General features: G+C 43.1%; 1 protein-coding gene across 3 annotated transcripts in view; it reads right to left on the reverse strand.

Moving 5' to 3' along the window:
• rptor (regulatory associated protein of MTOR, complex 1) overlaps nucleotides 1-26,491 on the reverse strand; it is a 153,296-nt gene that overhangs the window by 18,471 nt on the left and 108,334 nt on the right. For 2 of the 3 annotated variants that reach the window (XR_013963857.1, XM_080760133.1), the window contains exons 22-29: nucleotides 18,204-18,322; nucleotides 11,605-11,708; nucleotides 9,301-9,478; nucleotides 8,478-8,588; nucleotides 3,489-3,594; nucleotides 1,712-1,826; nucleotides 1,311-1,435; nucleotides 769-894 (exon numbers count right to left, since the gene is read on the reverse strand). Coding sequence is in view for 1 of the 3 variants with exons in the window: in XM_080760133.1 (XP_080616259.1) it covers nucleotides 769-894; nucleotides 1,311-1,435; nucleotides 1,712-1,826; nucleotides 3,489-3,594; nucleotides 8,478-8,588; nucleotides 9,301-9,478; nucleotides 11,605-11,708; nucleotides 18,204-18,322 (984 nt within the window). In the remaining 2 variants the exon portion in view is untranslated. The remainder of the gene's footprint in view (nucleotides 1-768; nucleotides 895-1,310; nucleotides 1,436-1,711; nucleotides 1,827-3,488; nucleotides 3,595-8,477; nucleotides 8,589-9,300; nucleotides 9,479-11,604; nucleotides 11,709-18,203; nucleotides 18,323-26,491) is intronic. The other variant, XR_013963856.1, reaches the window with a different exon arrangement.

The following is a 26,491-nucleotide window of genomic DNA, read 5'->3' on the forward strand; positions in this document are numbered from 1 at the left end:
AGGAGAACGTGTACACACTGAAAGGTGTGTGTCGTGTGTGAACCCAGGAGCATCTCGCTGTGAGGTGATATAATCACTGTGCCACTCCTTCATTCACACTTTAATCCACAACTTTCACAGAGCATTTAAAGTTATATACCATATGATGAGTGCATATACATATTTAGTACAGTTTATTTAGTATCCCCATTAGTAGCCATATGGATGCCAGAAAGTCCTCCTGGGGTCTGTGATATAGTGATGTTATACTAAATACACAAAAATGTAGAGTAGTAGTACTTACTAATTTGTAAAGATAGTATAGAGCAGTAAGAGAACAGTTTCTACTATTTACAAAATCCAGAATCTCAATCTAAGATAACTTATTGTCTTGGTCTGATTAGACAGATCACAGATTCCATGATGGGAAAGGAAACGTTTAGCATATGTATTTATTTTTAATTATGATGATTGATGTTGTCCAGTCACTTGTTCTGTCACACCTGGACACCCAGGTAGTTGGTCTAAAGTTGCTGAGAAACCAGATGAAGTCTTCCTAGTTCTTTCCATGCTAATGTGTGTGACGAATAGACGATTATCATGGCTTACTGTGGAGGCTATCTATAGGGCAAAAACAGAGCTGGTCCTTGTCCTAAAGATGAATATGTGGACAAACGGGGGCAAACCAGGAGGGACAGACAGAATAATGGCGTGTACAGTTGATGCCACAGTAAGTACTTTGGCATTCGGGTGGGGGGGTAGAGGAAAAAATAGATTGTGGGTCTTTACTGTGTGCGCTGGCGGAGGGCTGACCTCGGGTGGTGGGCAGCATGTCTGACAGGCCCTGCCATGCTGTCACCATCTCAGGGTTCCTCTGGTCCGCAAAGTTCTTCCAGATACGCAATGCTCCATCATCTGGCGGGAGAGGAGGAAGAAGAGAGTTGAGTGGGTATATGGATGAAATGCAGAGAAGAGGGTATATGAAGTGAAAGAGAGAGAGAGAGGGGACAGTGAGGAGAGGAACATATGGAAAAGAGAAGGGTGGAGATAGATACAGAGAGAAAGATCAGAAAGATCAAAGACGTATCCAGGGTGAATCTAAGAATTGTATCAACACGAAAAAGCAAGGCAATGTACAATGTGCAATACAGTGAAAGCAACCTAGCACATAATCAATTTGATTCCAGGTGTGCAGTCTGTGCACTTGCATAATTATGTGTACCTTGAGCAGATAAATGATTTGCATGTCGGAAGAATGAAAGAGATACACAGCACACACATCCCTTTATTCACTGTGTGTGAGAGAGAGACAGTGAGTGAGTGAGACCAACCTGTTGCAGTAAGCAGCAATGAGCAGTCATGTCCGTTCAGATACTCCATGGCTGTAATCCGAGTGTAGCGAGGATTACCATTATAGAAGTAGTCCAACCTCTCTCCTTTCTCCCAGTCCCAAAAACTATGGACAGACAGCTTTAGAATGAATGACATTTGATGTGATATGATAACAGAACAGCAGAAGAGGCATACATTCATGTCATGTACATTCCAAATATGATTTGACCAGAGAACGTCATGTGGCATCACATGTTAACACGTTATTAATGAATCTTTAACTCATGTTCCCTGCCAATGTTTTTCGATCAAGCAAAAACACATTGAAGAGGAATCTATGAAACCACAATCAAATTACTTAAAATACTGTTTGCCTGAGAAGGAATTAAGCTGAGCTCACCAGATGCTGTCCTTGTCAGCCACAGCAATGCAGGCGTTGAAAGGATGGAACTTCACCACAGATGGAACACCCGGGTTGCGGTTGATGAAGATCTGGTCATCCAGACGGGTCACTCCTATAATGGGGGGGGGATAGGCCATTGCAATTGATTGCACTGGAATCGGGTGGTCACAGGTTCCATGCAGCAAATCTTGACCGATTTCCAAGATTTCATTACAACTTGTCTACTGTGGTGACTGACAGCTCCGACTGATCACTGATGTTTTCAGTAACTTCACGCAACACTGTTGACAGCATTGTACTGCTTTAGAATGGTTAATAGAAAAAAAGCTCAACATCATGGTGCATTGCATTTTTGACATTTTGTTCCCGGCAATCTTTCATAAAAGATTGAAAAATATATTTCGTGGGACCCTTGACTCTTCTTTGATCTAGTCTTTTTCAGTTGCTGCACATGGATATGAGTGCAAGCGATTACCTTCAAGACTACTATGTATTCACATAATGTGATGAAAACGTGGCGCGTCGATATGGAAGCAGTGCAATAGCTAGCTACATTTATGAAAATCACAATTGCACAGAAGTGATGCACCATCTGGCTATTTCCAGTGTGAGCCGTGCACAGCCCCGGCAGATAAGCACACAACTTACAAGTTTGATGCTTCTTGATACATTGTCATGACAACGACATGCCTAGAGCTGCCTGTCTTGTCCTTGGCAGGCTGATGTGCACAGTCCCTCAATAAAACACAGAAGAATGTGGAAAAATACTCCTGAATAACAATACATAGAAGCACCCTGTGAAAAATAAATAAAATTGTGTACAGGGGAGGGGGGGATAAAAAAAGCATTTGAGACCTTGGGCTGACAAAATCACTGAATATTCAATATGCATTACTGATCAATTTTGGCAGTGTTGTCTTGCAGTGCATTCGGTAAAGAACTATAGCAACAAAGAAGAAGAGGCTCATCACAAAGCCTCTATGGCTACTGCCAGCACACGTTGTAACAATCATTTTCAACCTCGCCCTTTGTTCCTGCCCTATCCATCTTGCCTCACCCTTCCTCTCGCTCCATCTCCCTGCAGGGAGTGAATTGAATGAGGGCAAGCCAACTATTACTTTTGCCCTCACAAAACTTCTGAGCACTAGAAAGAATGAATGCACTGATTAAGAGTGTGGGAGAGACAGAGATGAAGCAATGTGCGTGAGTAAACTTAAGTTCTGAAACCAACTGCTGTGTGTGTGTGCGTGTGTGTGGAGGTTGCAGTGGGGGCTGCTAGTGATGACGCGCGAGTGTTAGCCATTCTGTTTGAGCGAGCTCTGACTTCAGATGTGGAGTTGGGCAGCCTGTGTGCATGTGCACCCCAGGCTCTTTAATGTTTTGTACGCATGTGCTCAGAAGGAGGCACAAAGGGAGCTGTTTGTGGCTCACAACGGTGGGGTGTTTTCAATTGACACTATTGACATCACACACACGCACACACACACACACACACACACACACACACACACACACACACACACACACACACACACACACACACACACACACACACACACACACACACACACACACACACACACACACACACACACACACACACACACACACACACACACACACACACACACACACACACACACACACACACACACACACACACACACACTTCATTCATTCACACTTCTGAATTAATTTGTCACTGTCTGACTCAGTGTGCTTGCTTTGTGTGTGTGTGTGTGTGTGTGTGTGTGAGATAGAGTGAGTGTCTGACCTCTTTGTGTGATGCGTTGACTCTGCCTCCTGACACGGGTGTTCCTCAGAAACCGCCATTGTCTCTCCATCCGCACCTGGCTCTCCAAGTCATGCTCCTCTGGGATCTGCAGGAGTGTGTGTGTGTGTGGAGAGAGGGTGAAAGGTACTGATAAATGAAAGACTCACAAACATCACTGCAGGGGAGAAAATGAACCCCCCCTTCCCTCCCGGAGGAATGGGGTGTTTTATCAACCATTCCCTTCACTATTTGTCGTTTTACCAATTTAGTTTATGATGCGTGTTGATCAGGCAGGCAATGGTTTGGAACATTTATCAGGAAGTCCATTTTCACAATCCATGCCTAAAGTAACGCTAGACTTCATAAAGCCTAATTTACTTAATTAAAGTAATAATTAATCATTTAATTAATTAAAGTCTACATGTCACACACTGAAACTCTATTTCGACGAGTGACACCCTTGTACGACAAAGTACTACCGGTATATAAATTTGGCATACCGGTATACTGCTCCTTTTCATTCAGCACTTCTCTTCTCTTTTGACTGAAGTGAGTCATGTGGATTCAATTCGTCACGGAATTGCATGGAAAGGCAAGGTGGTATATTATACTATTATATTAATATTCTGCTCTCAATTTACTGTTCTCACCGTAAAGACGGCTGCCACACCACACAATTGAATCTCCTCTTCTCTATAATTTTCCCTCTTCTTTCAAATATTTTTTGTCCCTCTCTGCTTCCGGCTTCTCTCAAAGGGAGAGAAAACCATTTCAGGCTAATTAGTGTTCATCAATAGGGGCCTCTGGTGAACCACACAATAAAGAGATGGTGTGTGTGCGTGTTTACAATGGGTGTTTACTGACGGAACAATAGTCTACAGATTTTCAGCTCGGCAATGTGAGAAGACGGAAGAATAGAGGGTATGCGCATGCTTAAAGTGAATGGCACATCGAGTGGCAAATTGAGTGGCAAAGCAACAGGCAAAGTGAGTTTAATTGTTTAATGTCGTTTAATGCAATCAGATAGGACTTCTCTGTTTGGATGCATGGGCTGTCAAGGCCAGAAAGTAGTTTTTTGCCACTCAGTAGGCATTCCTGCATAACTTCCGGGTTTGATGATGATGTCACGCGCATACTCTCTATTGTAGCATGCATTTAGAGAAAGGTATGAACATGACTGAAAGGCATGAAAGCATTGAGAAGGTATGTTCATGCTCACATGTTACCATTATTTCGGCTGTCCTAATAGAGCTATTCACCTGAGTGTGAATGACTATAATGGAATGTAATAGAGTTGTAATTGTTGGTGGTGTGTGTGTGTGTGTGTGTGCACACGCTCGCGAGCGTGCTGTGTACCGTTTGTATGTGTACTGTACTGTGCAAGGACGATGGTTATCAAGCACATTTCTAAAGCAGACCCTGTGATTGAAAGAGCTGTGTACACTGATAACAACACACAACTATGCGTCATACTGACGCATAGTTCTGTAGTTCTTGATTGGCTGCCTTTATACACAACCCATAGAGGGGGGGACGCAACCAGACACTTTTAATGCTATTTGAAACGGTCGCGCGAGCGGTGCCTCAGCGCAGCAAAGCAGAGCACACCGGAGCACACACGTTGATTTAACAGTACCACAGAGTTTATTGTTATAAAAGGGTCCTTTGGTTCCATTTGTAGTAGCCTAAGGCTACACTGTCAGTTACAGAGTCACCTCGACAGATCCTGTTGTTAAAGGGTGGGAAGCAGGGACATTTCCTTTAACTCATTCAGTGCCACCTGGTTGACACCAAAGTACAGAGGTTGTGCCAATGCCATCTTTGGCCATTGTGACAAATACAAGCCAATTAAAATCCGTTGTGCACGTGATTAGATCAATAAAAAATATATACATTACAGCCACTGGTAATTAACTGATAATTGTTTTTTTTAAGTTGAGGGTCATGTAACCATCTTGTTTCTTTCAAATAAGGACAGACAGAGACACACTTAATACCTATTTCTTATAAACACTGCAGAATCACTTATTGCCAATTCTCGCTACCGCACACACACACACACACACACACACACACACACACACACACACACACACACACACACACACACACACACACACACCCCCCCCCCCCTCATGCTGCTGACACAGTGATATGATAACCACAGACTTCGAGGCAGATGCACGCCTGGCTTTGTAATTGTAATGGAGTGCAGGGTTTTATGGGAACACTCAAAATGTTGTGGACAAAAACCTCTCCTCTTATCCATCTCTCTCTGCAACCTGCTCTACATGATACCTCTCCTCTTATCATGCCCTTTTCCACCACCTCCATCTCTCTCCTCTTATCATGCCCTTTTCCACCACCTCCATCTCTCTCTCCAACCTACATGATCCAATCTCTCTTCTGCTTTTCACTGAACACTTTATTCTCTCAGGTCTCCCCTTCAACCTGCATTTGGCCCTCAGTGTGATCTTTGGCTTGGAGCCGTTCCTTTTTCCCTTAAGGGGGGAGGAGTGCTTTCTTGGAAGTGTTTGACATCTTTTGAAAAAAAATTGAATTGTCATGGTAGGTGGGGGGGGGGGGATACATATCATTTTGGGGTTGAAGCAGTGTGCATGAAAAAAGTTTGAGAACTACTGATTTAGAAGGCGGCATTTTTTTAATCGACCTCAGGTCCAAATGGGTAGATTTTCTGTTCTCGTTTATTTTTTTCCTTCAACAATTTCCAACAATCCAATTTAGTCTTGCGAAAGAAGAAAAGATCACTCAAAACTGAACGGAGGAGAGCACATAAAATAATGTACTTTAACCATGTTCTATTAATCCAATTTAGTCGTTCTGCAAATTCCCCTTGTAACAATGCAATAAGAAAAGCATATACCAGCTGCTTGAGGAGTTTCACCAGAGATTGCAACACGTGTGGAGAACACGGCAACACGCCCATCTCTCCAAGCTTCAATCCCAGCTCAAGGTGCAGAATAATTAATTAGAGTGTGCGTAAATTTAACAAATCGACATTTGCGCTACTCTATGCCGAATTGAAGTGGACTCTGTCCCAGACTTCTTTTTCCTCCCTGGAAATAAAAACGCCTCGGTTTCCGAGGCTAACTAACCAGTGGCAGTCCCTGTGACCAGAACACAAGCTTTTCCACCCAAGCTGTGTTCATTGCTACGGAGCGCCAGGCTAAGCCGGAGGCTCCGCTTAAGAATTCAACCATAGGGAAGAAAATAAATAAAATACAAATCATAAAAAAAAAAAGAATTCAACCATAGTCTCTACAGTGGTGGGAAGGTACATTAGCACTGCACCAGCCGGACCCCTTCCTCTTTTCCCCTGTTCTCTAGCCAAGTGGTTACCAAACATGACCTGTTCTGACATTCCATTATGTTGATCCCTTCCCTTCCCACCCGTCCTTCCTCTTCGATGTCTCCTTTTTGACTGATACCTGTCCATTCAAACTCTAGATGGGCCTGCCCCAAAGTTATTAGTAGAGTTCTCAACAGGCCCGAAAATTAAGGCCCCTACCTGGGCCCTCATCAAACCCTGTACACTGCCCCCCACTGCCACCCTTAGATCTCCATATATGGAACTGACCTGTTCTGACATTCCATAATGTTGATCTGACCTCACCAACCCCTGTACAGAATTCCTTCCATATGTTGATCTGACCCCCATCCCAAAGCGCAAAAGCAAAGTGACATTTTAGGTTTCTTTGGCTATTAAAAATGTGCAGATATGGGGTGCCCGGTGGTCCAGGCACATGCCACATAGGCCCTGGCCTGAGCGTGTTCGAGTCCCGTTCATGACAACCTTTGCTGCATGTCCCTCCCCTTCTCTCTCCATCTTTCCTGTCAATCTTCATTTGAAACTATCAATAAAGGCAGAAAAGTAAAAAAAAGATAACCACACTAGGAACTTGTAGATCTGCTATATTTTGAGATAGGGGTCGGCACCCAAATGCATCTAATGTTGAGAGGGTTTTTAAGTTTTCTGTTACTTTCTGTGCTCAACGTCTCAATGGATTTCCCTGAAATACATGTTTCAATAAAATACAAAATATCAGACTACTACTGATCTGTAGCTAAGCAATACAGGTACTGAAACTACTAAGCCCACATCTGTTTAGCTAATTTAATTTCTGAATCGAATAATTTAAAAATGAAAATGTCAACTTTAGAGTGAAGTGTATAGAGCTTGTTAAAAAACACATTAAAGGGACACTTCACCCTTTTTGCAAAAAAATATATGTTGATGACGTTTAGGAGCTTTAGAACACTTTCCTGGGGGTCTTTATGTATGTAAAATGTGGTTTTAGATATTTTAGATTGTAGCAGTGAGCCTGTTGTCTCTGATGTCATGGACACTGGGCTCACTTCCTTCCTGGACTACATGTTGTCTCAGTAAGACAGCTCTCCCCCCTATCAACAAGGAGGAGCAGTGCACCAAAGAATTATGGGAATTGTAGTCCAGGAAGGTAGTGAGACCAGTGTCCATGACAGCAGAGACAACAGGCTCACTGCTACAATCTAAAATATCTAAAACCACATATTACACACATAAATACCCCCAGGAAAGTGATCTAAAGCTTCTAAACGTCATTAACATATATCTTTTTGCAAAAAGGGTGAAGTGTCCCTTTAATTAAGGCTCTAATGTAACTGACAGTGAGGAACTGAAAAAGCATGACTTTAAAATGATGGGTAATGGACGAATGACATTTGAATATTAATGTGGGTTGTCCTGAGGGTTGCTATGGAGGAGGTAAAATGTGTGGCACAGGCACTATTAATTACACACCGCAAACAGTACAGCACAGCAAGCATATTGGCACACTGTTACACACAAGACTACACAGTGCATGGTGAATACATTTCGAACAGAGGCACAGAAATTACTAATGTAATACAGCAGTGGAACACGTTGTGGGCAGGGAGTGAGGGATGGTGAAAGCTATAAATAAGCAGAGAGGTAGAGGTGTACGTTACCTTCATAACTGGCTGGGCAAAGTACTTGGCGCTCCAGTCACACAGGCCTGTCTGCAGCGATGCGATGATGTAGTTCCTGTGACACCCTGGATCATCCCCATCATCACCCGGCTGAACACACACACACACACACACACACACACACACACACCCTCAATTTGATATGTATTTGGCAGCAGACCTCCCCTCTGAAAGGGGTTTTGTGCCAAGGAACCACAGAAGAGTTCTTCGTAGAACTGTATTGTACTGTTCTTCGTAGTACTGTACTTGCACTGCAACACGTTGTGAGCTTGCAGATCTGAGAAAACTTTACTGTACTGTCCTGCCATACAGTGGTATTAAGAGAGGTGTTTCAGCTTTTCGTGCTTGGACAGACGGACACAGGGACACGTATATCGACACACATAGCTACACAATGGAGTGGCTGCACCACTCAAAAAAAAAAAAAAACTTAGCTTAACAGCGCCACTTTCTCCCCTGTTGGTACTCCAAACAGACTTGCAGAGATGGGGACATAGGGGCACAGACACATAGGGACACACGCGGCCAGTCATAGGAGCGTTGGCACTACTCAAAAATCACACTTTCAAGATTTTTCAAAAATGTTTGAATAGCCAACGCTACAATCAAAAATGACACAAATGCTTTCCCAGATTGAATGGGTTAAGCCACAGGGTAGCCAGAGTAGCAAAAGACAACAAAAGTGCAATATGCAAGTGTTACTGGAGGCTTCAGTGAAATATTACAATCGTTGGTTTTCAGCCCACAGACGCAGCTTACTGCGTGGACCGATATACAGTTTAGCCGACGCATTTTTATGTACCTGCTCGGGTCCCTTGTCAAACATCTTCCGTGTGCGGGGGAATTGGTGGGAGTGGGGCGCCTGCCCGCCCAACGTTGGGGTGTAGGGGGGTCTTGCTGGGGGCTGGTCTCTGGCAGGGGGCTTGGGAACCTCGTTGGTCAGGCTAGAGCTGCTAGCACTGGGCATGGGAGGAGAGCCACTGGAACAAAACACAGGTTAGAAGGTCAGGACGGGACGTGCATGTTCTTCCATGTGCTAAATACAGGGTTCCCACCTAGGGCTGTGAATCTTTGGGTGTCCCACGATTCGATTCAAAATCGATTTTTTAAATTCAACTCTATTCTTTTTTTTTATTCAAAAGCATTTTTTTTCCAGATTCAAAACGATTATCTATTCAAAATGATTCTCGAATTCAATACATAGGATTTCATCACAATCTACTCCAGCCAACTGAAGGGACTATACTACAGTAACTTGAAAATGACTGAAGACATGATGTTTACTGTGATTAGGGTGAGCTTACATTTCATATCACAAACACCATGTAGTGAAAACTTCTAACCAGAGAAATTATGAATCGATTTTGAATCGTTCATAACGGGAATCGGGAATTTTTGACACCCCTAGTTCCCGCACATTTTTACCAATGCATTTCACAAACCTTTCCAGAATATTTTACCCAATTTCCAGGCCTATATAACAATCATTCAGTATCTTACTCCTATGTGCAATGCCCAAAGACAGGCAGTGTATCAAACATAATACTGATAACCGATACCAGAGAATAATATTTATAATAATATATATGTTGTAAAAATATATCTTATTTTATTATTATTATTATTGTTAAGTCCACCGACCAGGAATAACGTTCTTATTTTGAAGTCCACCGACCAGAAGTCAAGGGTTGACATTCGTCTAACTTGAAACTTATGCTATGATAAGCTTTGACCATTCAGGTGCGTTGCATTCTTCACACGTTGGACTAGTAGGGAACCACGTCAACTGGAACATGCGACAAAAGTCTGCGGGTGTTTTCTTTTATATATATATATATATATATCGTAGTAGAGTTCATGACCCCCCCCCCCCATTCACAGTAACGATGTATAAACACCACACACACGTCCCAAACTCATTCTTCATTTGATTGTTGAGAAAGCCGAGCAGAGACACAGTAATAGCACCGGAGAAAGAAAAACGTTTGTCCAGGGCAAACTTATTTTAGACGTGAGGACGCGCTGTGAGTGTTGCTGCTTTTGCATCTGTTGGACTGTCGGTCTCTACAGAGACAATCTGGTTCCCTCAGCTATATCGAGGAGGTACCAACAACACAGCTAACAAAATTCCTAGCTACTGAAAACAATTTGCAAATTACGCGCATAACAAGCAGCTGCTGTATCTTGGCAAAAAATGGAATGAACAAGACTCTGTTTTGACACTTACATTATGACGCTATTATATTATATGACGCTTTTTTCGCCTAACTATTGTAATATAAGCTAGTAAGCTACAGCTACAACATAAATATACATTGTATTTCTGACTTTCGGTAACTTCTGTCTGTCAATCTGCGTCGACCCCCCGCCATCCTGCCTGGCCTGTCTACCTCGTGTTGGCTATGCCTTACTCATAAAGAATTCCTGGCTCCGCGCCTGGTGTGTGTGTGTCTGTGTGTGTATATGTGCTGTGTTACACAGTATGTGGAGAGAGGGCGAGAGAAGGGGAGACGAAGCCAACTCTGAGCAGAGTGGAGGTGTTTGTTTAGAGACAGATATCTCGTGTTGTGTTTACCTGCAAAGTCATTTACCTGCCATAGTGTCAACCCCTTACCCCTGTGTCGGAGCGGTGGTTAGACTGGCATATTCACAGATACCGATATGACCAAATAAGGGCCGATACCGATACACTATCGGGATATCTCTAGTATTGTGTATAACTATGAAAGAGAGAGAGAGAGAGAGAGAGAGAGAGAGAGAGAGAGAGAGAGAGAGAGAGAGAGGAGAGCGAGAGAGACTTTTGACTTTTAACAACCTCTTTATTCTTGAAATTGTTTACATTCTTTAAAAAACAGTTACAAATTACAATAGGATCTTACCTCATTTTTTTTCTCCTTTATTTTTTAGAGCAATTCATTTACAATAGTGACTCCCTCATCATTTACAGAAAAAAGCACACTTTCATAGTCCCAAACACCTTTAAAAACCTCCAATTCATGCATTTTTTCATAAAATTTGTATTCAAACAAAACTCTTGCTTTAACTAGATTGTTAAAAACAGCAGATAGATAGATAGATAGATAGATAGATAGATAGAGTCCCTCACCTGGCTTGGTGGATGTGGGTGCCTTTGCTGGTGGGACTGGCTGGGGCCGACTGTGTGAGAGATCCAGAGTCCAGGATCCTCTGAGGACGTGCATTCATAGTTGCCTGAGGAGAAAGGAAGAGGCTAGAACCTTCATGCTTTGGCGTAAAAGTGAGAATGATATGCTTTCAACTGAAAAAAGAAACCCCTTGTATTAAATTGGTCCAATAATACATAATCCCAATGAAAAATGAAATGAAACGACAAGTAAGCTTGCAGATTGGCTATTTGCAGTGTGTGACACTGGCGCACAACTAAAGAGTGTAGTGGGAATAGGCGCAGGTTTGAAAAGAATGCAAGGGACTTCAAATATTATACACAGACACAGTGTAGTGTGAGGAATGAAAAAAAGTAATGCAGATGCAATACCCCAAACTCTGGAAGCATCTTCTCACTCTAAAGTGCAAACCCTTTACAAAGTTAACCTTAATTTCCAGCAACTTTCTTCTATCGATAAGAGCAGGCTGAGGCAATAAGCCTCTCCAATGTGAGAAATCTAATGGCTATTCCCAAGGGAGGGGTAAACTTAATAAGGACAACAGAGGCAAAGCATCACTGATGAATAGCAGAGTTGTTTACCAAAGCAAGGCAGAGAGAAAACTTTGTGTGTGCAGCTAAAATCCAGTTAACACTGGCAAACGCATTTTACGACCTGGAATTGCCTTTGATTTGATTTCTATGGTAATTACACAATTGCAGCGAATGTCTACCAGTGTGTGTGTGTGTGTGTGTGTGTGTGTGTGTGTGTGTGGTTTAGTAATCTCAGAGTTTGTTGCCATCTTATGTGTGGAGGTTTATGCGCAAGTATAATATTCTAAACAGCATTTGCAAGCCTATGGAGGCATTAGTTACTTGTGTTTACGGTGGCAAGTGCTTCATTAAGAAGTGCATATAAATTGGAATGAAGCAGGAGGAATGACAATTATTAAATTAGTTTGCCACTAAACAGAGCCCAGCAAGATCAATTAGATGGGGCACACATCATTGCCATCCAACACAAAGTCATTGTTGCCATCCAACACAAAAGCAACCAAACAAATATACCGATAGGCACACTTTTAACAAGTTGTGAAGTGGCATAGCTTCCGAGTGCTTGTCAGGGTGGAGGGTGGGGTCTCCAGTTCAAATATGATTATTTTGGCGGCTCGCAGCGTGAAAAGGTTGAGAACCACTGGCATAGTAAATGGTAAATGGTGCATTTATATAGTGCCTTTATCCAAGGTGCTTTACATAGATGTTCATTACATTCACACACACATTCATACACCGATGACAGAGGAAACCATGCAAGGCACCAACCTGTACATCGGGAGCAATTAGGAGTTCAATGTCTTGCTTAAGGAACTTGCGGTTCCCATCCGGCCAATCTATAACATGTCTTAAGAACATCCACACTAACAATAGTAGGCACTGCACTGGAGTTCAATAACTCTTAAATCTTGGGCGCATGGGTCAAAACTGCTAGAGCACTTCATGGCTTGAACAGTGTGAGGAAATCCAACCTCCCCTGACACATCAAGATTAAATTTCACAGACTCTGTGGAGTCCGTTCTCCTTTACAGCTGTGAATGCTGGACACTGACACATGCCCTACAGAAGTCCCTGGGTGGGTGCTACACCAGAATGCTATATGTGGTACAGAAACAGGACGAACACATGACCAACAAACTTAAGTTTATCAGAGAAGATTGCAATCGAGAGAATGAGAGTAAAACATCCTCGTACACAGAATGCAGTGTGGGAGGGGGACACTGGGCAGGCACTGGGGAGGCACTGGGAAGACACTGAGGAGAAACTGGAGAGACATTGGGGAGACACTGGGGAGGCACTCAGGGGCAAACTGTGGAGGCACTGGGGAGACACTGTGGAGGCACTGGGGAGACACTGGGGAGGCACTGGGGAGGCACTGGGGAGACACTGGGGAGACACTAGGGAGGCACTGGGGAGACACTAGGGAGGCACTGGAGAGACACTGGGGAGACACTGGGGAGGCACTCAGGTGAAAACTGGGGAGGTACTGGGGAGGCACTCAGGGGCAAACTGGGGAGGCACTCAGGGGGACACTGTGGGGAGGCACTGGGGAGGCACTGAGGGGACACTGGGGAGGCACTGGGAAGACACTGGGGAGGCACTGAGGGGACACTGGGGAGGCACTCAGGGAGGCACTCAGGGGGACACTGGGGGGCACTGCATGGGCAGACACTGGGGTGGCACTTGGGGAGGCACAGGGGAGGTACTGGACATTTCATATCACACACACCATGATTCACTAGCCCCCTTTTTTTTCCTTTTTTTTAAGCTTGGCATGGCGCGATTTATTTCAAGCATGGCGCAGCGCCATGCCAACAACATTGTGCAGGAAACCCTGGAATGTATGCGGGAACGTCTACTGAGTGAAAAAAAAAACAGCTTTCTGGCCTTGACAGCCCATACATTCAAACATAAAAGTCCTATCTGATTGCATTAAACAACTCACCAACTGTACGGAAAGCTTGAATTATCCTCTATCTGCAAAGTTTTTGTTTCATGAAAATCCACCATAGACATGCTATGAGCTACTTTCTGTCAACAAATTCTGTGCAGGTGATTATTTTTAGATATTTGTTTTTTGGCTTCTTCTGCCTTTATTTATAGTATAGTAGATTTACAGGAAATGGGGAGAGAGAGAGACGGGGAGTGTCACGCAGCAAAGGTCGTCGGAAGCGGGATTCGAACCTGCAACACGCTGTCAACACGGACTGCTGACCTCAAGGTCAGCAGTCCAAACCCTGTTTGGGGTGGGGCTCCAAACGAGTCATTTTGGCGGTTGTGTTTAAACAACTGGGTGGCTATGTTCTAAGTGGCTTCTCCTGTTGGTTATATTTCCTGCAGTGTAGGTTTTGCTTTGTCCGTCTTCTTGCCAAGCAAAGGATGACGGAAGATGGAAGTCTTCACCTAAGCCACTAGCGCAGAACCTCACTGTTCCCGCAGCCAAGTATAGACCCCTGGGCGTCTCTGGTTAAAGAAGTTAATGGGTTAAGTGGTTCAGTCTGGAAAGGCTGTAATGCACCACGGATCCCAAAGTGATTACTGTAGATATCTATTGGGAAATAATGAGCTCATCACTGCAGCATTAATTCTATTTGTCACATTTAAGACTCATTTGAGGCTAGTAGTAGACCATATTCACACGGCACCAGGCATGAAGTAACAGCAAATTCAGCACCATGTGAATATGGTCTACTGCATGCCTTAAATTAGTTTTGGGGTTTCTTGCAGAAAAACCTTGCCAACACAATACTACAGTATACTATTGAGGTGAAGATAAGACCATCTTTTCTTTTGTCCATAATCCGTAAATCTGCTGCTGGAAGGTCATTAGATGGAATACATTTCTTGGATTATGCAACAGCTTCATTGATTATTTATCAACGTTTGCCCATCGCGTTCTGTACTTGCAGTAAACATACATTATACCAACTAAGGAGGCCCTCAAACCTTTCCTCTCTGACAAGCTGCCAGAATAGCTTATACACAAAATGTTAAACTACAGCAGAAACTGGAGATCATCGGTTCAACATCAACGCCTCACTCTGAGCTCGAGAACATTCTGTTTCAGCCCACTTATGCTCACTCCCGTTACTTATTAATTGGATGGGAAAAGCGAGCCAAATAAGCAAGCAAATGAGTGAATGTATATAAACCATGCCATTAGTGAGGGCCCCAGAAGGCCATGGACGTGAAAGCTGATGACTGCCCAGAGAAACCGTGGCTCTTTCTCCCACTAGTTGTGCCTCTTTAATTATTGAAGGTGCATCTTGAATGTTCTGCTGGTAGTGAAAGAGCCAAACACCTCCCCGATGATCGATGGTGGCCTCTTAAGTGCTGAGGTTGAGAGAGGATTGGCCCGGGGCAGAGTGGACTGAAGGAGACAAAGACAGCATTTGTTGCTGTTGCGTTGCTGAGCATGAACAAAAAGCACGTCATAACCTCGTATCCATCCTACCAGTGTGATAAAACAAGCAGTGACAAGATGGCACGAGGGAGAATAGAGAACAGTAAAGCCTGAGATACACTTAGTTGCGTGCAGTGCAGATCACACATTCCAATAGCCAATCTACAAGCTCCCCGTGGCAAGTAGTGAGCTTGAAGATCTTATAGATCTGCTGAGCTTGTGAGCTTTGTTCTGCGTGATTGACATTGCAAATAAGTAGTACAATAAGACATTAAGCCTTTGAACTTCCCATCATGCATTTCTTCTTTTGACAAACATAGTCCATATCATGTGTACTCTGTATCATAAAGACAGGGCAGGGCCACGCCGCAAGGTTAATATTAAAACAGACTATTCTGCAATCGATAGGGAAGCAAGTAAGATTTAATTAGCTGCTGACCTTGTCTAATTTCTTTCAATCATTAATACTTGATATATAAAACCCCAATTAAAAGTGAGTCAGGTTGACATTAGCACTTAACTCAGAGTACAGTCTTTGAAGAGGCTGCTTGTGATATAGACGCAGATTACATCTCCAGTAGCTCTTACTAACTGCAGTCAATATCACATTAAATGTTGTACAGTACAGTGAAATGAGCCAATAACTGGATTTACAACTAATTTAAAGTGAAATCAGCCATTGCCTCGTCTCTCACGTCTAACTGTATGCGAAGACGCATGAACCTGTTTAACTCTTAGCGCCTATCCTTTTAAGTTCTCCTCAAGTGTGAGAGCACTGCATATAAGCCAAGGGCAAAGAGATACTCCTGTGTATGTGTGTGTGTGTGTGTGTGTGTGTGTGTGTGTGTGTGTGTGTGTGTGTGTGTGTGTGTGAGATGATGAAAAGTACAAGAAATGCTTGAAAAGCTGAAAAAGCTCAACTGTGCCTGTATTACAGATCCCGGCAGAATTTTCTGACACTTCAGCAATAACCCAATCAATCATCTACAGTGAGTGGCAGGGACGCAACCCTAAAGGCCAATGAGAGGCACAATCGCTTTCTGACACAGTTGAGTCCAGGTACATAAATATAGATTATGTAGATGTATAAATATAGATTTTTTTTCTTTTTACTTTATTGAGTCAATCACAAATTGGTGGGGGGACCCCCAGGGGTCTTTGAGGGGCTTCCACAGGGTCCACAGCTAAATGAGGATTAGTTTAAAGTAAACACTTAAGCCCCGTTTTATTTTTTATTATTATTATTTTTGGGTATGCAGAAATAGTCGATCTACAAGCGCACAACGCATCATGATGCAACGTGTTGTGAGCTTGAAGATTGTCAGAAGATGCTGACAAATATTTTATGCGAGTGCCTGGCACAAACTCTTTTCAGATGGGGGTCCGTGGCCAAATGCATATCAAATTGGTTGTCCTAATGATATGAAAATGTTTTAGAACCACTGTTTTTTTTATACCACTGATTATAACATTGTTAACATCTCATCTATTCTTTAGCTCAAGTGCGTCTGAGGTTGTCTTCCACCGACCTGCTTCTTTTAAGGCAAAAATGTCAGACAAACCAAGCATACTGTAGCATAGTAACAGGGGCTGTCCAGACATGGTAACTTGAAAAAGCGATCCTAACCATTACTTTCTGGGGTCACATCCATTTTCAATGAGTATCTTCATCAAATAAATTATAACCATCTAGAACATTGAACATGTATGTTCCTGCGCCATCGATCCCAGTGAAACTCTGGATAGCTCTTTGCCATCAGAGACAGAGAGAGAGAGAGAGAGAGAGAGAGAGAGAGAGAGGGTCATGTGGTATGAATGTATGCAAAACACCATGTTAATTCTGTGAGGCGACAGTGCTATACCAGCTGCAGAACTGTGCCCCCGAACTGATATCACTTACCCTACGGCAACACTGTCAACTACAGGTGTGTTTAATCCATTATACATGCATACAGCATGGCCAATCTTTTGTCATACAGGAAGAACAATTGCCATATAAATGTACGTATATATAAAAACCTCATATAGAGGCAATGCACATTTTTGCCTCACTGTTACAGTTCGCTGGTCTGTTGCAGTAAGCTGTACATCAGGTCCTGTTATTCTTTAGTGCTGTCCAACTGGCGGTGCTAATGTGTGGATGAACTCTCTGAGGGTAACTACATAAGGGGGTGGTTGATGGCAGTGGCAAAAAGGTACAATAATACACTGGTGGGCTGGTTGGGGGGGGGGGACCACAATAGTGGTTATTAAAGCACCTTAAGTTCCAGCAGCCTAGCCTCTCTGCAGTGCCCTGCCTAGGGGGAGTCGTTGCCTCTTAATTGCATTTGCACAAAGTAATGGTCTTTGGTGGAGGAAAATGTCAGTGAGTCCACATTTATGTGAGGATGTGAGGGCAACTTCAAGATTGTTTTCTCTACAAATAAAAGTTTGGTTCCTTTTTTAAAGGCCATCTTATCCAGATGATTGATGTGACCACCTAAAATTAAATTCCTCATTGTAGTTTGCAAGCCAAACTAACAGTACTAAGAGGTAGTTGGTTGCAGACCAGTGTCACGCACGAAAAGCACTACTAAGTAAAAATCAGACAGGCAGACAGAGGAGTGTGCACTGTGCAGTACTGTACCTTATATGCAATGCTGTTGAGGACCTTCATAGCCAGGTCAGATACCTCAGGGAAGGGGTCTGCTGCCAGGTGGAGCAGGACTCTCCAGATCTGTGTGTAGACGCTGTTGAAGGACACGCCTGAAACGACAACCAACAGACCACAGTGTAAGCATCGCTGCACACAAGGAGCATGACAAGACTTTAATTCAAACCTGTTGCAGTCACCAGAATCAAGAACGACTGTTGTCCATGAATCTCTAACATGGTTAAAAATGTTAACATTTTAAATTAAAATGGAGTTTGAAGTTATTGGTTTGTAAGCAACTTAACAAACTGCCTGGGGTGAAACACAAAATATTTTTCTGCCAAGATCCTTTTATAAATTTGTAGACTCAATTATGGCATTTATCTGGGGGTTTAAAGCTCACAGAATATCAAAGACGCACCTACACAAACCTACAGAGTTGGGTGGATTAGGTTTACCATGATCTTTGCATTATTACTTTTGCGTATTGGCAGGATGCCTACAAATAAGAGCCATTGAAAAGAAGGATATTAAAAACACTTCTCTCCCAGCACTCCATTTTCAGCTCCTAGAACCCCCACTTACACCAAAATAGACAATAGTTATTTTGAACAGTGAAAATCTGGCAACAAATCAAAAAGAACAATAAACCATAGACATATAAAGGTAGACGCCTCTTCTAGCTCTGGGGCGTGTGTACACGGATTGGTGGAGTGTGTGTGGGGAGGGAAATGACCTCCAGCACCAGGTAATGCACTCCATTAATCAAACACGCACAAGACATGAAGCAGCTGTTCCCACCAGTGGCCCCGTTTGTCCACTGCTGCTGTACACCTGTCGATCGTCATTATCACCATGAATACAAATGGCCAGAATCTAGTTTGTTGTCAGGTCTTCTTTGTGTTTTAACCCATTAAGACCTGAGGCCATTTCTACAGGTTCCTTCGAGGACCACGTTTAAACGACAACTTTCCCTAGAGAAAACAGCAAAATAAAATATCAGATGTGCCTTCCGTTTAGACGGGAACGGCATATTCGGGGCGTACCGCAACAAAGTGAAACCACATTCCAGGGTGGAAATCATTGAAATCGTTCCGCGTCCAGTCTCCATGTAAACATGCAATATGGAGAATCCGCAAAACGCGCGATGTCATGGCTGCGTCGGCAGAGCCATAGAACCACGCTGCATTGGTGAATGTAAACAAACAGCCATGTGATAGGAAGTAGAACGGAAGTGGTTCCACGCATGCGCGACTGGTCTATCTGGCAGTGTGTCACCGCCACCTAGCCAGGCATGCACACTACAGTGTTTTACATCACTGTTGCGCCTCCGTCTAAATTCCTTCAATCATTCAAGTTTTATTTATTCTCGAAATGACACTGAGTAATTAAACTCATTTTCAGTGTCGTCGAGTAATACAATATCATATAGAAAAACATCACAATACATCAGAAGAACCGGAAAAGAAAAAAACAAAAAGGTATACATGTCAATTACATAGGTTTACAAATAGACAAATTTCAAAACGATCTAAAAACAGTTGCATATTGTGGGGGTCTGTATGTTCACCAAGGTTTAAAACGACTCAAGGGTACCAATGTGGTCAATTTTAATGTCGTTTGCAGGTCATTCCATATATTAGGGCCACAGAAGCTAAAAGCAGAGAAGTTCAGAGTTAACTTTTGGTACAGTACCTTGAATTTGGGGAAATTACTTGACCGGGTGTGGTAGGGTTTAGAGTCCCATTTCAGAAAAGACGAGATGTATTTAGGACAATCTCCAAGCATGGCTTTATACAAGAACAGGTGCCAATGCAGTTCTCATCTCTCTGTCAGGGAGGACCATCCAACCTTGTTATATAAGATACAATGGCGAGTACCATAGCGATCACCCGTAATAAATCGAATCGATGAGTGATAAACAGAGTCTAGGGATTTAAGAGTGGATACATTGACTGCTGCATGTCTATAGATTATGGGCTCCATTTTCGTCACCGCTAAACCCCTTATCCCTAAACGTCTTTGCCTTTTTTTTTTAACTATTTTGCAAAACATTTTTTTATTGTTAAAATGGCCAGTCTACAAGCTCACAAAGTGTCAATGTAGATTGGCTAGTTGAACTATTCAAAAATGTTTTTCAAAATAGTAAAAAAAGGCAAAGCAGTTTCTGCTGTACAATAAATTACTGTCATCTGCATAGAGATGACAGCTACAGTAATTTAAAGATGAGGTGATATTATGTATATAAATACTAAAAAGGATTGGGCCCAGTATTGATCCTTGTGGGACACCTTATGAAAATTTCATAAGGTGTCCCACAAGGATCAATACTGGGAAAATACCCAGTCTGAGTTTTTAACCAATTAGTGGTTAAAAACACAGACTGGGTATTTGCCGTTTTCACACATTGACGTCTTTCAGATGCAGAATAAATGCAGAATAAAACGTGAGAACGCAATGGCACGCAGTATTACTTTTGACAGCAAATTCTGATTTAGTCTTAGTCTTAATTAATTTAATTTCCAATTTAATTTAATCTGAAATTGTAGTCTTAGTCTAGTCTTAGTCGAAATCTTAAGTCTTTTAACACTGATGTTTTCTTTAGAGACCGTTGCCATGTAAATGTGGCCTATAGCAGTAGTGTTTTTATTTTTTTAATGTTAAAAGAATTGCAGATGTACTTGCACAAAGTGACGCGCTGTGAGCTTGTATATTTGCTATTGTACATTTGCTATTGTACATTTGCTATTGTACATTTGCTATTGCTTTGCCGGTTTTAATGGTTTAACTCTCGTCTTTTCCCTGCATGGCATTGTCTTTGCAGCTGAGGCATTGACAGGTGTATTGATGATTAGTCTCCCCCCCATCTCACTCTGCATACAGCTCTTTCAAAGTGATTCATATTAACAGCAACTTGTTTACTTTACTTGTTTATTTTGTCATTTTTAAACACACTTTCCAATTGGGGTTGGTGTTATGACCCATTGAGCTGTCACTCAGCAGGATTCCAAATTTACCAATGCTGCACAGACATTTACAGAGAGACAGAGACAGAGACGGAGACAGAGACAGAGGGAGAGGGAGATGGAGAGATAGAGAGGGAGAGGGAGAGGGAGAGGGAGAGAGAGAGAGAGAGAGACGATAGCTAAGGCCTATAGACTCGGTGAACAATTCTCAATGTGTAAACATTGTTTACTTCGGGTCTCAACCTGCCAGTCATGATAGTTTTTTGGAATTAGACACCCCCTCCTCTAACCCCCCCCCCCCCCCCCCCCCTTCAGTTCTCCATATGCTGCGTCTGTCTAACTTGCTCTCTTTCTCTCCTGTCAGCTTTAATCTGTCTTGTTTTTTTCAGTCTCGGTTGTGGAGATGCTCGGCATCCAGCTGTTATTGTCTCACATTATACCCCCCAGCCCCCCCAAACCTCCATCTACTCTTCATTCTCTGTCTCTTTCTCCATTTGTCTTTCTGTTCGTACCATCACCACCACGGCGGTGAGTTGCTCCGAAATTAGTGTCTAAAAGTATGAAAAATGTATGCATTTTGTAATCGGTGGACCCCGTGAAAACGAGATGATTCAACTCTAGCGGTTATTCCCAACAAATAATTTTAATATCAACGCCCTTACCCTAGGTGGGGTTGGCGAAAGTGCTTTTCTATGGTGAGTTTACTTTGCGTGTACTCTTCATGTCCCATAGGCCTAGGGTACGTACCCTCACAAAAAACATGCAGTAATCCTGGTCTCTATACTGCCTCCCTCTGGTCAATCCTTCTATTGCATGTCCTCAAACTGAAGGCCACCCTTTAAAGTGACCGTAATACGGTGAGTAAGTACTGAGTCCACCCTCAAATTAGAGGTCATAGAGGCTGCCCTCTAAGTGAGACCACGTATACAGGGCGACGGTCTCCAGAGAAAACTGCTAAATAAAATATCAGATGTGCCTTCCATTTAGACGGGTAACAGCATTTTCAGGGGTTGAAACCGCAAGAAAGTGAAACCCCCTTCCAGGTGTGGAAATCTTTGGAAACGCTCTGCCTGGCGCAAAACATGATCGCGTATGCTTATTACATTGGTGAAGACATAGCCATAGGTAATATTCTAGTAATCTAGTTTCTAGGATGGCCAAGCGCTCCCTCGCCACACTCATCCTAGGATTAGAAATTTAACAAGCCACAAAACCACGCTGCATTGGCGAATGCAAACAAACAGCCATGTTATAGGAGTAGATGCGTACGTGACAGGTCTATCTGGCAGTGCATCACCGCCACCCAGCCACCTGGCATTCGTGTTCAATCAGTGTTGTGGCATAATGCAGAATGCCCTGACATCCATTAAAAGATTCTTTAAAAACTGGCCTGAAAATGGAGAAATTAAATATATTAAATGTTTTCCCTTTATCTCATCTGTAAATATAGCTATTTGTATTTGTTGATGACATGTATTAATGTGTAAATATTCTATGCTATGTTGATGAATTTAATATATAGGACCACAATGGAAACTACTGTAGTCCCCAGGACATTTTTGTGTTGTTCTTTTAGCATTATGTTTCTCTACGCACAGTACTAAAAAGGCTGCCCTCTAACTAGAGGCCATAAGGACTGCAGAGACAATGTACTCCCAATCTATTAGCCTCGGAAACCCATACGTTTTTATTTCCAGGGAGAAAACAAAAAGTTTGGGGCCGAGTCCACTTCAATTCGGCATAGAGTAGCACAAACGTCGATCACTCTCTGCTGATTTCTGATCGTCTGCATCTTTGTTAAATTGACACACACACACACACACACACACACACACACACACACACACACACACACACACACACTCTCTGTCGCTCTAATGAATTAGTCTCATGTCGCGCAGCTGCGTCTAGATTATCCCGGTGGATCCTGCCGGGAGCTGCCTATATGCCATAGAAAGCATAGGTGGACCCCAGGCTCCTAATCTATTGACTCAAAGCAGTAGCTTGTGTGCTAAAGAAGTGAGATCTGAGGCCAAATTTGAGTACTAAGGGATTAAGAGCAATACAACAAAGAAACAGCCACAAATAAAACAGGCACTGCATGAAAGACAGTGGAGCGGCAGGGCCAACAGAGAGGACGAGAAGGGCAAAAGGGAAAGATGAAGGAAACGTGCATGCGCGTGCATGTGGGAGAAAAGCAAGCAGAGCAAGAGGGAGAGTGCTGAAGAGGTGATTATTAGGCTGTAGCCAGAGCATCAGCTACAGCGGAGACACTGAGACAACAAACATGATCTTTACTATGAATTACGCAAATCTGCACGACTAAAAAAAACAAAAAAAACAACAGGCTTTGTAGAGTGTGGGTTATGGGGATGACAGTTGGAGATGGCAGCTAGCTACCCCGCTAGTTGTGGCAGTAAACAGCCAGTTGGTGATGTGAAATATGGCTTCCTCTCCCATTTAAACACAATGCTACTGTATCATGGAGCACAATGGAGTACAATTCACCGGCTGAATGCCACGTTCATGGCATGCATCATTTGACGATTTCTGTAAAGCAAAATGGTTGCAGCTGGAGTTGTGCAGATGTGAATAATTGGCAGAACTCATTGCCGTTTTATAGCCGGTGTGAATGAATAGACGGGCGCCCTACTCAGGTCCATGTCGGAGAGAGGTAATGAATAGACGGGCGCCCTACTCAGGTCCATGTCGGAGAGAGGTAATGAATAGACGGGCGCCCTACTCAGGTCCATGTCGGAGAGAGGTATTGAATAGACGGGCGCCCTACTCAGGTCCATGTCGGAGAGAGGTAATGAATAGACGGGCGCCCTACTCAGGTCCATGTCGGAGAGAGGTATTGAATAGACGGGCGCCCTACTCAGGTCCATGTCGGAGAGAGGTATTGAGAATACATGGTCATCATACATGTTATGATGACGATCCCCTCTCTCCTACTTCCCATACTGCACCTTATATTCTAATTTCTCGCCAATTGAATTTGATAAAGATGACTTCCTTCTCCTCTTTCCATATTATGGCTTTTGTCCACTTTCTGTTACCTTGCACAATGTAATTTATATTGGCTACAGTATGTAGCACAAATGTTATGCGTTAAGTTAATGGCAAAATACATTTACTATGACGTCATGTAGTTGATAGTGGGTGCCACAGGACGTCACCTCACTTCACTTAAGTGTGATTCTTTCTCAGAAGCCTTTTTACCATTTGATGGGACAAACCTTGGGGTCATGAGACACAGACGCCAGATATCAGATCGTTGGGCCAGAAGCTTTCTGATTCACGCTTGGGACTGAGATTTGGTGAATTATGGATGACCAATATGTTTTGGTGGTGATTTATTAATATCTGCAACATTTGAAATGGTAAAAGAAAAAGTATCAGCCCTCCTTATAGCACATTTTAAATACATTTCGTATGGAGCACTGTAAGCAACCGACCGTACATCACACATTTGCCACCCTCAAAATGGGATCGAGCATCTCAAATCCACTGACACAGGTGGAAGTGGAGCCAAGTCCTTACTGTGGCAAAACACAAATGTCAAAGAGGATATTCACAATGCCTGAGTTAGACAAGGTGCTATGGGTTTGGGATCTGCTGGCTAAGACACTTTTCCAGTAGAAAGAAATCATTAGGTGCTTGCTTGTAACAGTAAGAAGAACTGAAATAACAGCCGACTGATTCCAATTACCGTACTCTTTGTTTTGTACATGAAAATAAATCAATAGTTAAAGTGCAGAATTTCCAGTATCACAGGTTTAGCAATCACAGATGCTTCTTATACAGTAAGTTTGAGTACTTTTTAAAAGCTTCAACCGTATGGATAGCAGTATAATGCCCACCAAGCTTTCCATTCCATTCCACAGTTCTGCCCTTAGTTATAAACAAGTGAACAGGGAAGTTGGGACTTGTTTCAGCCATAAAGTTGGCACTACTTAAGGGGCATTTGGCAATAATTATTTTAACCTGTGTGTGCTGGGCCCATGGGCAGCTCGTAACATTTAACCAAATTGAAAACCTCTGTTTCTCTCTACTGGGTAGCTTTCTGGGGACTTTGTACATTTTGAAAGAGCTTGTGTGGTTATGTAAGGAAAGTCAATTGTGAAAAAGCTGAATTTCAAAGCGGAAGAAATTGGGCATGGTCTCAAAGGGCCCCTCAGCTTTCAAGGACAGATGCTAATAGAGCTTGGCAATACATTATAGTGGGGTGGGAAGCGCTATGGAATATTAAGACATATTTAAATCAATTTCTCATGCAGACAGCTGATGCCTTGGTGTGAACTAAGCTCTGATTATGTATTGCGTGTGCCTAAAAGCAGGGCAACATTCATTAAGGAACAAATTGACGAAAACACTTTTCATTATGGTATCTGAACTTGTTTTCATGTCAAGTCTTCTTTTCTAGAAGCCTAATTTACTATCTATGAGCAATATTACATTTTCCATTATTCTTTTCACCCGAGTAACACAAAGAGAAAAAGGGGAATCCCCAGTTTCCTTCCTTCCACCTCCCCTGTGAGTTCTGTAGCGAGTTAATCGTTTCCATTCTCGCACACAAACTGGTTGTCTGGGCGCATGGTGTAGCATGCCAATCACTCCTGTGAAGGAGGAAAGAGCATGGGTCTGACCTAAGGTCTGTGTGTACAAGAAAAGCACTCTGTTCACCTCACAGTGATATAAAATGCTGTCCCCCCCCATTCCACTGTGTGCTGCTCTTTGCACCTCTTGTTCCTGCTGCTGTCTTTTATTAGGCTTCAGTGGAGGTGGCTTTGGGTCTTTCCATGTTAAGTCTCTATCCTGATCTACTGTCTTGTTATTCTTGTCTGAGGCCGAGATCCTTCTTGCCCTTTAGTCTATGGTCCGATCACCTTATGCTCTCTATTGTTTCCCTGCTCTGGGGAAAAGTGCTTGGGGAAGAGAAAAACCTTTGCCCGACCCAGCCACCCTCCATTTTCTTCCCTGGCAACAGTTCCTGATACCTCAGTAGTGGGTGTACAGGGAGTACAGTAGTTGGGGGGGGGGGGGGGGGGGGGGTACAGTGGTTGCGGGGGGGTAAACCTACCAAAGGAGTACCGATACATTTAGATGGAACAGAGGAGCTTTATATTATTGTGATCTCCATAATAGTCAAATAACACAATTCCATGTTTAGAAGTTATAAACCTAACCGTATGGTACAGTTGTGTGAAAGATTATGGGAAGCCCCCTCCACACACACCTGTAAAACAGAAAAGCCTTCACGGACGCCCAGTTTGAATACCACTGGGGTAGGAGATGTTACCTATGAGGGAGTTA

The sequence above is a fragment of the Protomyctophum bolini genome (genome assembly GCF_963924005.1).
Source record: "Protomyctophum bolini genome assembly, chromosome: 3".
NCBI classification, from domain to species: Eukaryota; Metazoa; Chordata; class Actinopteri; order Myctophiformes; family Myctophidae; genus Protomyctophum; species Protomyctophum bolini.